At 38.9% G+C, this 13,726-nt stretch overlaps 1 protein-coding gene across 1 annotated transcript; it reads left to right on the top strand.

Annotated features, from left to right (window-relative positions):
- Window positions 1–1,545: 1,545 nt before the first annotated feature.
- Window positions 1,546–11,484, top strand: ada2b (adenosine deaminase 2b; the record flags this gene model as incomplete). The annotated part of the gene is made up of 9 exons (XM_080421157.1): window positions 1,546–1,774; window positions 2,592–2,811; window positions 3,509–3,719; window positions 4,617–4,744; window positions 5,743–5,833; window positions 7,611–7,719; window positions 9,225–9,382; window positions 10,883–11,085; window positions 11,361–11,484. 9 exons carry the CDS (start codon window positions 1,546–1,548, stop codon window positions 11,482–11,484), a joined length of 1,473 nt encoding a protein of 490 aa, XP_080277283.1.
- Between the last annotated feature and the right edge of the window lie 2,242 nt (window positions 11,485–13,726).

Genomic DNA, 13,726 nt, shown 5'->3' with positions numbered 1-13,726 from the left:
TCTCCGTCTCTCCAGCTATTGAATAAACTTAAAATACATTTGCAGTTGGGTTACCAATTTCATCCAATCAGGAAAGAGAACCCATTTATCAGCTTCAATGTTCCAGTGCTGTCTGCTCATTTCTTTGTTTAATCACTTCCACTTTCACATGTTTATGATGTATGAGTTCTCTCTCCTGATTGAATTAAATTAGTATCCTGACCTATTTACTAAAGGGAGTGATGGGGAGGGAATGGGCTACTGAACAAACGCTATCAATGATTACTAATGTAATGATATTTGACAAATAGTTTGTTTGGCACCTTTTTAAAGACGAGATGTTTATGATTGTTGGAAGTTGAAAGACTGAGTGTTGACTTAAAGTTATTTTGTGTTATTATGAATGCTGTGTCTAGTTATTTAGTTTCATTCAATGTTTTTGTACGTTGCAAATAATTTGACACCAGTGTCACAGACACTCTTTTGCTTCCTCGTCTGTGTTAGGAGGTTACTGGTCCATATCTTAGGCGCTTTCTGTGTTTCTTTACAGTGCCAAATACAGCAAACTGGTTCACTTTGAACAGTCTATTAAAATTTGAAGGAGGAACCTAAGAACAGCGCCCTCCTGTGGAAGACAAGGACATGGTGATTTTCATCTTTGCAAGGAGCGACCAGGCCCTGGTGTCATTCAGGTGGGCAGTGCAGTGGTGTAAAGTAACTAAGTACATTTACTCAAGTACTGTACTTAAGTACAATTTTGAGGTCCTTTTACTTTACTGGAGTATTTCCAATTGTCTATACTTTTACTTCTACTCCACTACACTACATCTCAGAGGCAAATATTGTACTTTTACTCCACTACAATTATTTGAAAACTTTAGTTTCTTTGCAGATGTAAATCATTATTATAAAACAAACATTAACCACTTTAGCCCTATTTTATACCTGGTCTATTTGAAAATAGCAGATCTACAAGCTCACAACGCGTCGCGATGCAGCACGTTGTGAGCTTGTAGATCGGCTGTTTTCAAACATTTTAGTACTTTAACTTTTTGTACTTAAAGGGGAAATCCACCCATTTTCAATATTTAACTATGTCATTAATATAGCATAAAGGAGTTGTGTGGAAATAAGAAAAAATTTAAAAAAAAATTAACATTGCAAAAAAAATTAACATTGCAAAAAAATTAACATTGCAAATTACACTGTGATGACTCATCATGGTGTAATTTGCAATGTTAATTTTTTTGCAATGTTAAATTTTTTTGCAATGTTAATTTTTTTTTAATTTTTTTCTTATTTCCACACAACTCCTTTATGCTATATTAATGACATAGTTAAATATTGAAAATGGGTGGATTTCCCCTTTAAGTACATTTTGATATCAATACTTTTGTACTTTTGTTACTCAAGTAAATTTTGAACACCAGTCTTTTACTTGTAACAGAGTACTTCTACATTGCAGTATTGATACTGCAATATCTGAGTACTTTTTTCCACCACTGCAGGTGGGTGATATGCCTTGTACTGGTCTGTGCTGGGACCATTGTCATGGTGTGCAACGGGATGCCAGATCCGGGGCAGAGGGAGGTGCTGATGCGCGAGGAGGTCTCCAGGCAGGTGGGAGGCTCCGTCAAGCTGACGGCGGCCGAACAGAGGCTGGACGCTCACCTCCATTGGTTGAAGAAGCAGGAGATGGCCGCCGCTCAGTTCCCTCCAGCCATGCACTTCTTCAAGGCAAGGCCTCTCATCCAGAGGAGCCCCATCTTCAAGCTGCTGCAGAAGATGCCCAAAGGTGATTTGACCTTCAGGATGCTGTGATAGTTAAATACACGTGCATGTCAAAAGGTTCAGGTGTGTATAATGAATATGACAGAAATTAATCCAAGAAAACTATTTCACTTTATCGTATCCGTATTACGGACCAAAATTTACTTTTGTTATGTCACTTATTTTTGCAGTCTGTAGCCTGAATCTGAGATGGGGCTGCAATTATAAAAAAAAATCTTAGCGATTATTCTATCAATTACTTTTAAGATTAATCAAATGATTGAGAATCACTTTTTTTAAATATTTTATATTTCGACGAATTGATGAACCGCTTAAACCCTGGCCTATTTTATGCTTTGTTGCACAACAGTGTCATGCAAAAATAGTTAAAATAGCTGATCTACAAGCTCACAACACATCGCTATGTGATGCGTTGTGAGCTTGTTTAACTACATATACAAAGAATATAATTGAAAAATAATGAAGAAGTCAAAGCTCTGTAATCATTGCTTAAATGTTATAGTGGTCCAGTTAAAAGTTTGTCTGCTCATTTCTTTGCGTCATTACTGTACTTCCAATTTCACTTGTTTTATACTGTATTCTGTATGAGTTCTCTCTCTAGAAACGGGAGGTCACTGAACTAATACTCTATAGCAAGGAAAGGATTACTCTCAGAATATAGAGCAATTATTTTAACAAAACAAAAACAAAATCACTTAACCTACCTTTAAATAATTATTTTATTAAATTATCGATTATTATTATTTTAGTTTTTATTGATTAGTTTGATGAACTGTTGCACCCCTAGTCTGAGATGACATTGTGTTGCGTTGGTAAAACAGGTGGCGTCCTCCACATCCATACGTCCTCTCTGGTCAGCGTTGATTGGCTGGTGAAGAACGTGACGTACAGGCCTCACTGTTACATCTGCTTCACGTGGGACCGCTCCGTGCGCTTCCTGTTCTCCAGCCGCCAGCCCTTCCCCCGATGGGACTGCTTCCACTGGCAACTGCTCCACACCTTGAGAGCCAAACTGGGCGATCCCTCTGACTTTGACAATGGGTTGAGTGAAATAAGTATTAATAAAATGTTTGTTTTGTATTGTACGGAAGCGTATTGCTGCCATGTAGGGCTGGGCAATTAATCAAAAATATATCGAAACCGATACTTAGAACCGATCATTTTCGACTTAATTTTGCTCAGGTTAAGCCATTAAGACAAGGAACGCATCTTTGACATCCGATCTACAAGCTACAAGCTGTGTCATCCGATCTACAAGCTAAGAATGCATCGCGATGCATTGTTGGCTTGTAGATCTGCTATTTTCAAAATATTTTTATACATTTTATACATTTGAAAACTTGTGAAATGGGACATCTGCACAATGAGCACTTTCTATTTATGGTACTTTAAGTACATTTTGATACCAATACTTTTGTACTTTTACTCAAGTACATTTTGAATACCGGACTTTTCTAATGGAGTATTTCTACATTGCAGTATTGATACTTTTACTTAAGTAAAAAAAGTTTAGTACTTTCTCCACCACTGCGCAAAGGCCTGATGGCCCCAGGTAGCGAGTTTTAGGTCCAACCAATGGAGCCTTGTCTGAGGATCCCGGGCTCATACAAGACCAGATAATCTAAAATAAATGATCTGAATCTGAACATACTCATCCCTTATTGTAGGATCTGTTGAAAAGGGCCGTGTGTAGCAACAAATAATAAAGGTTTGATTCATGTTTTTTTTTGTCTTTCAGTTTGATCAGGAACCTGACATTGTTCACTGAGGAGCCAGATGTTGCCTATCCAAGCCAAGACGTGGTGTGGGAGAAGTTTGAGAAGGCCTTCATGGTAGCAGCAGGCCTCATCTATCATGCTCCTGTGCTGAAGGACTACCTCTACAAAGGCCTGGAAGAACTGCACAACGATAACATCATGTATCTGGAACTCAGGAGCTCAGTATCAAGGGTTTGTGTTCAACCATTTTTTTAAATTGTTATCTATCTCTCTATCTAGCTCTCTACTAGTCCATGGTCATTGTCTTTAATGTCTGTGTATATTGCTGCTGTTTTTTGTTTCTACACCGATCAGGTTATTTAAAATGTTTTACACAATAGACACACTTTATTAAATGTAGTGTAAGTGATATTTGTTTGGGTCAAAACGAGATGTTTTGTTAAAAAGTTAAAGCTCTATATTGTGTGATAGTAATCATTGAAAGAGTGTTCAGTAACAGGGGTCTCCCCGTCTCTCCTAGCTCTATGATTAACGGAAAGTAAGTTTTAAGGTATTTTAGTGTTCCAGTTCCAATTTTGTGCTGTTCATTTATTCGTTTCGTCACTTCCATAACACATCCTGTTTCCTGTATGAATTCTCTCTCCAGATTGGATGAAATTGGTATCCCAACCTGAACATTTATTTTATGTTAGCTGGAGAAACACAGAGACCCCTGTTACCGAACAAACACTCTAATAGCAATGATTACTATCACAATGTAGAGCTATTTAACACTACCTTAAGTATTGCTACTTTAGAAACAGTATCTTCATAAAATTGGTTCTATTGCACCACAGAGAGAAATGCTGTCATTTCTATTAACTTGGAATCCCCATGGATGGCAGGTTTCTGAACTGTCCACTGGAAAATGCTGCCATCTAATAATGAGCATTAGTAAGGACCAGTTATATGAAGATACGGTTGAAAATGGGTGAAGTGCTCCTTGATCAAACTCGGTAGCTATAAGATGTGCTCACCCACTCAAATGATATTTGCTGAACACGTTCCAGCACCTGATTCTACAAGCAGAAGTGCCTTTAAGAAAGATTTGATGTACTGTAGATCCAACCAGGTGTTCTCCTGTTGTAGACGTATGAGCTTGATGGGACCATTCATGACAAGGTGTTCACTCTCAACATGTTTCAAGACGTCACACGGCAGTTCGTCAGGGACCACCCGGACTTCCTTGGGGCTCGAATCATCATGGCCGCTCACAGGTAGTTTTCGGTTTCATTTTTTCGTTTCAGTTTATTTATACCGTTATATAAGGTTTTCATGTTTATTTTGTATTGTTTTCTTTAGTTTTTTAAGTCTTAGTTTTTGGTGATTATATTTTTTTTGTTTTTTGTAATATGGGGTACGTTTCAGGGGCATAGTCAGTAAGGTCATAGAGATGTGTGATAGTAGGAACTCTCTCCCAATGGCGATTCGCCCTGCTCCAACACTGGACTCTTTTAAGGCTCCCTTGAAAAGACACCTATTCTCTCAGGCTTATGGCAAATAGTTGTTTGTTTGGTTGTGTGTTTGTTTGTTGGTTGTTCATTGTTCTTGGGTTCATGAAAGGCGCTATATAAATTCAAGCTATTATTATTATTATTATTATTATTATGATTAGTAATCATTGCTATTGCTTTCTTCAGTAACAGGGGTCTCGCTGTCTCTCTAGCTCTTTAACAATAATTCATCAGGTTCAAGTTTATAGCACTCCAGTTCCAATTTTGTCTGCTTGTTTCTTTTGTTTCATCACTTCCAATTTCACTGGTTTATCCTATATTAGTTCTCTCTCCTGATATATTAAAATTGGTATCAGTTAATGCACCGTAATGGGTGATCACTACCGTCACAGCAGTGTATAGTGATCTTGGGGGGAAATGACTTCTCCGCATTTGATCCGTCCTATTAGCAGCAGTGTGCTGTTCCAATCACCATCCATGGGATGTCTTGCTCAGAGACGCCTCTTTATTCATTAACTGAATCCTGTTGCATTAACTGTTTTTGTTTTTGTGTGAAAATTTTCAAAAAGTTTTGAAATCTTTAGAAAATCTTTACGTACTGTATAATGACATGGCACAAAATAGGGACGCCAGCTCTTGAAAGTGGTTTGTTTCAAATAGGTTTACTTTAGGGTTGTAAAGAAGTTAGCACCAACTTGGTACTGGCTTACATCCACAGCATCACAATGGAATGGTCTCTTCTCTCTCGTGTCCACTTGTAGGGCTCTGAGGCTGTCTGACATCACATCGGCCGTGAAGGAGGCCATTCAGATGCAGAGAGATTTCCCAGACGTCGTCGTGGGCTTTGACCTGGTAACTGCTGTCATGAAAATGAGAGAATTAGCTTACACCACTCGTCTTCATCAACGTTGCTTATTACATATGACTCAGAGCTGAAAGCACCTGGATTCTAGCCTGGGCCAAACATCTATCGCTCAGCCAAAGGGGAAATTCCCATTGGGGGGGGGGGGGGTTCCCCTTTGGCTGAGAATAAATAATACTAACGTTAACTTATGTAGCGCCTTTCAAGACACCCAAGGACACTTTACATTAAGAAAAAATAGCTGCCAAAAGTGTCTCTTCTGTGCAGGATGTTTGGTTAGGCTTTTAGGCGTCAGGCAGGGAGTAGTATATTTTTCTTTGTATTTCAATGTCCATGCAAATTTTTTACATTTGTTTAAATGTTAACAGATATGCAGTACAGCTGTTGCTTGTGACGGAGAACAATAATATAATATAAGAACATTTCTTCTAAATCTGCTGTCCTCTTCTGGGGTTGAAAATAAATTGCCGTACCTGATTTGATATTTGCTATCTCTGTACGTTTGGTCCAATATTATGTTGGCAGTTTTTTAATAGTCCCACCGCTAATATGTTTTTATTGACCATTGTTAGTATATAGCTCTACAGATTTTTTTGTGTATATTTTTTTAATTGGATGCAATTGTGAACAATAGCCAACTAAGATAATGTGTGCATTGGCCAATCATACGGTTCACTGCAGCTCAACAGTCAGTGTGAGGGCTGGTCAGGAGATGTCTATGAACTGGTGAGCTGACGGGTGCTTTGGTTCCCTTTCTCGTCTCGTCTCTCTCTCATTACACATTGAGAGAGACGCACTATGACATCTTGTGTGTGGAAGAGAGAAGAATCCAGGCAGCATCAGTAACACCATCGTAAATCAGCAGGTTGTAAATCAGTTTCAGCAAGAGGCGGTGAGAAGAGGTCACAGACAGGGAAGAGAAGTAACAGAGGCAGTGGACTTTTGTCTCTGGCAACTTGTTTGAAAGGATTTGTACATTCTAGCAGTGGTGTAAAGTAACTAAGTACATTTAATCAGTACTGTACTAAGGTACACTTTTGAGGAATTTTTACTTACAATTTTCAGTACTTTTACTTCTACTCCACTACATCTCAGAGGAAAATATTATACTTTTACTCCACAACAATTATTCGACAGCTTTAGTTACTTACTAGTTACCATATATATATATATATATATATATATATATATATATATATATATATATATATATATATATATATATAGCGACGCATTGTGATCTTGTAGGTCTGCTATTTTCAAAAGATTTTTAATACATTTTAAACTTGTGAAATGGGACATTCCGCACTCTGAGTACTTTTACTTTTGGTACTTTAAGTATACTTTAAAAAAGTAAAATTACAAAAGTATACTTTTGTACTTTTACTCAAGTCAATTTTGATTACTGGACCTTTACTTGTAACAGAGTATTTCTACACTGCAGTATTGATACTTTTACTTAAGTAAAAGATGCGAGTACTTTTTACACCACTACATTTTAGGCAGTAAATATATGCCATGTAGTTGCTCTGTCTTTATTCATTTCACACCTTCACCTGCTGTATGAAAACTTGGATATCAAAATCTTCCTCTGTACAGTAGTCTATTTGTGCTGTAGAGTGGCGTTGAATAGTCCACACTCTGCTCCACCCCCTCCCCTTCACCTCACACCACACACCTTGACGCCTGAATAATATGATATCCTGAAATCTCATGTAATAAAGGAAATTGATGATTGTGTGATCATGGTTCCATTGTACTTTGTAGGTCGGCAGAGAAGATGGTGAGAAAAATATCTGGTATTTCAAGGATGCATTGTCGCTGCCAGCCCAGCTTGGTGTTACGCTGCCTTACTTTTTTCATGCAGGGGAGACAGGTATGTTCACTATATATATATATTACATTAGTCATTTTGCAGATGCTTTTATCCAAAGCGACTTAGAATAAGTGCATTCAACATAGATGGGCAAGAAAACTACTAATCACTAAGTCTTGAGTGCATTCTCTTCTAAAACAAGCAACTAAGAGCATACCTAGCGCTAAGGTCAAAGTGCAATATATCAGCTACCTACTTTCTTAAAAAGATGAGACAAATGGGAAAATCTATTGAGCAAGAGCTAAAACAAATAAGTGTATCAAATAAACAAGATCCAATAAAACAAGAGCTCGTACAAATAATGACAACAAGTTGACAACAAGTAGGCAAGGCTAAGAGGAAGGGTCAGGGTAGTGTTTCCTGAAGAGGTGGGTTTTCAGCCTGATCTCTCTCTCTCTCGATAGATAGATGCTTTTCACCTGACAGTGAAGAGTTTCACCAGGATCTACTGGAAACGAACCAAACCATTTGTGTTCGTCAGTGGTGGAAATTTTCAATACTTTTACTTCTACTCCACTACATCTCAGAGGCAGATATTGTACTTTTACTCCACTACAATTATTTGTAAACTTTAGTTACTTTGTAGATTACAAAACATACATTAACCACTTCAGCCCTAAATACATTTCGGCCATTTGAAGATGGTAGATCTACAAGCTCACAATCGCGAAGCGACGCATTGTGAGCTTGTAGATCTGCTATTTTCAAAGGCTCTTTAGACATTTTAAAACTTGTGAAATGTGACATTATGCATACACATACATTTTCATACCAATACTTTTGTACTTTCACTCTAGTACATTTTGAATTCCGGACTTTTACTTGTAACAGAGTATTTCTACATTGCAGTATTGATACTTAAGTAAAAATATTTGGGTACTTTTTCCACCACTGGTGTTCGTTGGTGCACACGGCCAAGCCTGAGGCACCATGGAGAAATCAAACTCCAGTCTAATCTCTACAGTGGTGGACAGGAACTTTACAACTGCACCACCCGGACACCCTGTGCAATGAATGCACTGTTCAGCTTATCAAGAAGAATGCACAGAATTGTTAGTGGAACACAAGTGGCCACTAACTAGTTTAAAAAGATAATGATATTAGCCATGTGCCTCTTTCCTCTCTGTAGCGAGGTATGAGGCTAATAATGTAATGATGGCACTGAAAATAGTACAGGATATGAAGCATACACATACAAAACGCTAGTGTTGCTGCTGTTTGCTTGAATGTGGACTATGTGCAGTGGTGTAAAGTAACTAAGTACGTGTACTCAAGTACTGTACTTTAGTACAATTGTGAAGTATTTTTTACTTTACTGGAGTATCTCCAGTTTTCAATACTTGTATTTCTACTCCACTACATCTATATGTAGGCAAATATTGTACTTTTTACTTAAGTACATTTTTAATTCCGGACTTTTACTTGTAACCGAGCATTTCTACATTGCAGTATTGATACTTTTACTTAAGTAACAATGTGAGTACTTTTTCCACCACTGCTTATAGACGATGACGGCACGGACGTGGATGGAAACATCCTTGATGCCCTTCTGTTCAACACCACGCGCATTGGGCATGGCTTCGCCATGGCTCATCACCCTCTGGTCAAGGAGATAGCCAGGAAGAACAACGTGGTTTTGGAGTTGTGTCCCATCTCCAACCAGGTAACGGAGGTCTTCACCCCCAAAATTACTTCTTTTTTCCCCCAATCAATTACTCACCCCATGAAGCCTTGACTTCATGGAAAATCTGATGAATTTAAGTTAATAGGCTACCAAGATTAACCAATTACGACCGGGAAAGAATCTGTCTTTTTTAGATTTCATAGCAGATCTACAAGCTCATAGCGCGGCACAGAGTGCCGAGCTATGAGTTTGTAGATCTGCTATTTTGGGAAAAATCTTGAAAATGTTAGCAAATCTTGCTATATTATGTTGCTATAATCAGTAGTTCTCAAACTTGTTCATGTCAAGGACCCCCAAAATTAAATTTTGGCCGTGGACCCCCCAGAAGTTGTAACAGAGTTAAAAATGTGTGCTACAGAAAAAATATATATTCGCACACATTTTCACAATAATTTTTTTTTTTTTGCAGATATCTGTAGATCTGCTACTTTTGAATAGCCCAAAGAAATCTTAAAATGACACATGCGTTCTCGGTCTGAATGGGTTAACAGCAAAAAAGACAGTATATCAAAAATCTGTTTATAAACGCCCAAATAAGGCTGTCTTGTATAGGCTCTAGTCATAGGCGCATAGGAGTACTTCCAAAATATTGCTTTAGGGCGCGCTCCCACCAAGAGTTGGCTGGCCGCTGTTTGCAGAATCTGCCAATGCATTGTCAATGCAAATGCGTTGATTCACGCAAGAGCAGATTTTTCCGCTAGTCGCGCAGACCTTGCGTTTATCTGCTCTCCGCGACTAAGCATAAAACTGCTGGAGGCAGGCGCTGATTTTCTCCCTCTGTCCAATCGGGTGAGTCGAAGGCGGACCGTCTCAAGACTCAGGAAGCAACATGGTGCTCAAGGCAGCAGGCGTTGCGGGCTACGGGGAGGCTCCTGAAAGTGAGTGACAGGCGCGACACTCCCGTTTTTTAGAATCTGATGGCTGCAAAAAACTGTGGCCGCGCACAACCTGCGTTTAACAGCGGCCAGCCAACTCTTGGTGGGAGCGCGCCCTTAAGCAGAAAACTTTACTTTTAAATTCAGTATTTTCTTTGTTTTTGGATTCTTCATTCACAGTACAGGCTTGCGACAAAAACATGTATTCAAGGCTTCACGCTGTGAGCAATTGTAATTGATAGAACGTCATTTTAGCGGTGAAGTACTCCTTCCTTCACTACAATAGAATAAAATATACTTTATTTTATGATCTGTCCTGACCTTGTGTGTAATAATTGTTTTGTCTCTGTCATAATAATGCACATTTTTGTTAAAGTACCACATCACCCATTTTAAACCATATTTTCATAAAATTCACTCACTGGATGCTTATTTTAAGATGGCACAATTTCCTTCTACTCACTCTGCGTCTCAATGGTGAGCTATGGACAGTTCATTTGTATACTATCTGAGTTACAAATGGATGAATGACCATCGAGATGTTACCGTGTGTATATATACTGTACTGTGTGTGTGTGTGTGTGTGTGTGTGTGTGTCTTCCAGGTGCTGAAGCTGGTCTCAGACCTGCGTAACCACCCTGCCGCGGTGTTGATGTCAGAAGGTTATCCTCTGGTCATCAGCTCTGACGACCCGTCTCTGTTCGGCTCCACTGGTCTCTCTTATGACTTCTATCAAGCCTTCGTGGGCATCGGAGGGTTAAAAGCCAACCTGGGAACCCTGAAAGAACTGGCCATCAACTCTATCAGGTGGGATGTTGTTATTGTTGTTCTACCTTTTAAATAAAATATATTATGTATTTTAGTTATTTCAGGGAAGAGTAAGACATTTTTCAGTTGAAAATCAGTTATTTTAACACTTGCCCTATTTTTTTAAATTTAAATCCCCTATTTTCCAAATGCGTATCAATTTGGGGATCCTTGCTACTAGTAATACAAATGTTTAAGAACTGACTTATACAAAGCATGTAGCATCTCCCTGGGTGCATGTGTAGTTACATGTAGAACATGTATGTCCCATGTAGGTACAGCTCACTGCCGTCACATCTGAAGGAAAGCGGACTCGTGGTCTGGCAGAACAAGTGGAACGCATTCATCTCCAGCTATTCAGGACAGCCACACCACAAAGGGACTCACACACTCAGCTAGTGAAAACGCGTAAATAGGCACAGTGAAATGGTTCATACAGAGGTTGTGAAAAGTTGTGCTTTGCACCCTGTTATCAAAATAAAAAGGCTCCAATCCACCAAGTTGCTCCAGAGCCTTCTTTATTCAGTTGTGAAAAGTGCATTTTAGGGATGGGACGATGGGGAAATTTCATGTCACGGTTATTGTGGCCAGCATTTAAAGTGCCAAAAGTAAAAGTATTCAATATGCAGAATGCCCCATTTCACACGTTTTAAAAATGTGTCAAAATCTTTCTAAAATAGCCGGCTATTTTTGAATAGACATAATTAAGGCTTAATTGGTTAATGTATGTTTTGTAATCTAAATCGCAATGTAACTTGTAACTAAAGTTTTCAAATAGTTGTAGTGGAGAAGAAAGTACAATATCCACTACTTGAGTAAATGTACTTAGTTACTTTCCACCACTGATTCCTTTTGACAACACGTGACAAGACAGCATCTTGTAACAAATGAGCCTGAGATACAGTTCCCCAAACCACAATGCAACTGAACTGACCTTGGATTGGTGAGATAAGCACGTCTTTTGTCACAATACTCCTTGTAGCGGTCCATAACTGTTATTTAAGATGTACAATGTATGGTGATGCAAAGTTCATGTCTTCACCTTAAGTCGAATGTGAGGCCTTGAACTAGAGTTGGGATCAGTTCACGTTGAATTCAACCAATACAGGAAAGAAAAGAGCATCTACACACTCAGGCCTGTGCAAAAGTCGTTCATTAAAATCTTAAAATGAAATTGTTTTTGTTTATGTATCACATTCCCTAATTGAGAAAAAACAATTTACTGTATCAGAGATGTTTTGAAATGTATGTGCCATCACTGCCATGTTTGTCATACTTGGCTTTATCATCAAATGACACTCCTGAATAGAGTTACAGTTGGTTGAATAGAAAGTGTACTGACCACATGCCTACTTAGAACATTGTGATTGTTGCATTCTACATCAACCATGACTACATGACTCCTCAGAGAGTTAAAGCCAATGAGCTCTCTCTTGTCCTAGAGGCCAACATATATGACTGTGGACTTGTATTCCATTAGACATTTTGTCAAAAATTAGCTGTTTACAAAACGTAACCCAATAGGCTTTAAAAAAAATAGAATAAAAATGGGGTAAATATTCAAAAGTTATTTTCACTTTGAGCACAGGCCTTTTACTTGTAACAGTATTTTTATATTGTGGTATTGCTACTTTTACTTAAGTAAAATATCCGAGTACTTCTTTCACCACTGAATTTGACCCACTGGTAGTCGACTATAGTCGAGGTTTGTTTATCTATAAATAATAAAGACGCTTTGGGGCAACCAGCTAGGTTGCCGTGACAACGGATAAACACAAAAGTAGCGAGGCTAGTAGCTTAGCCTTGTTAGCTTGTCGTCAAGATCGTCCTGGCTTACAACCCGTACATCTACATAAACGATCACATTTCAAATATAAAGTGCTTACCTCATGGCCATGGATGTTACAATTCACTTCGGGTGGGTATAAGTACCCGTATCTTCCGTATTGTTCAATAAAAATCATTTTAATCCGATCGGCGGCCATATTCTTATAGAGTTGTAATGTATCGGAGTGTAATACACCTACCAACCGATAGGGTCGCATAGTTGAAAGCAAACGGAGAAAATTCGGAGACAATGGCCACCAATCGGATTAAAATGCTTTTCATTGATTGAACAATACGTGTGGTAATGTTTTAAATTATATTATCCCTCCATCTGACTGCGCAGTCATCTGCCTAGGCGACTTCAACCGGACAGACTTAAAAAAGGTCTTTCCCAAATTCCACCAGCATGTCGCCTGCAGTACCCGTGGTGACAATATTCTTGACCACTGCTACACGCCCTTCAAGGATGGATACAAAGCTCTCCGCCGCCCACCGCTAGGAAGCTCTGACCACGACGCCATCCAGCTGCTACCTGCCTACAAACAGAGGCTAAAAAGGGAGCCGGTCGTTGAGAAGGAAATCCGAATCTGGTCTGAGGACACAGACGCTATGCTACAATCCTGCTTCTACCAGACTGACTGGGGGATGTTTAAGAACGCCGCTGGGAATAACATCAACGAACTCTCAGACTCAGTCACTGGCTTTATCAGCAAGTGCATAGATGACATAGTCCCAAAAAAGACAGTTCGGATCTATCCCAATCAGAAACCATGGATGGACAGCGGAGTACGTGCACATCTGCATGAACGGGACG

This window comes from Gymnoscopelus braueri (genome assembly GCF_963280865.1).
Source record: "Gymnoscopelus braueri genome assembly, chromosome: 23".
NCBI classification, from domain to species: Eukaryota; Metazoa; Chordata; class Actinopteri; order Myctophiformes; family Myctophidae; genus Gymnoscopelus; species Gymnoscopelus braueri.
Note: the sequence above shows the minus strand (reverse complement) of the source record. Positions and strands in the feature narration are given on the sequence as shown.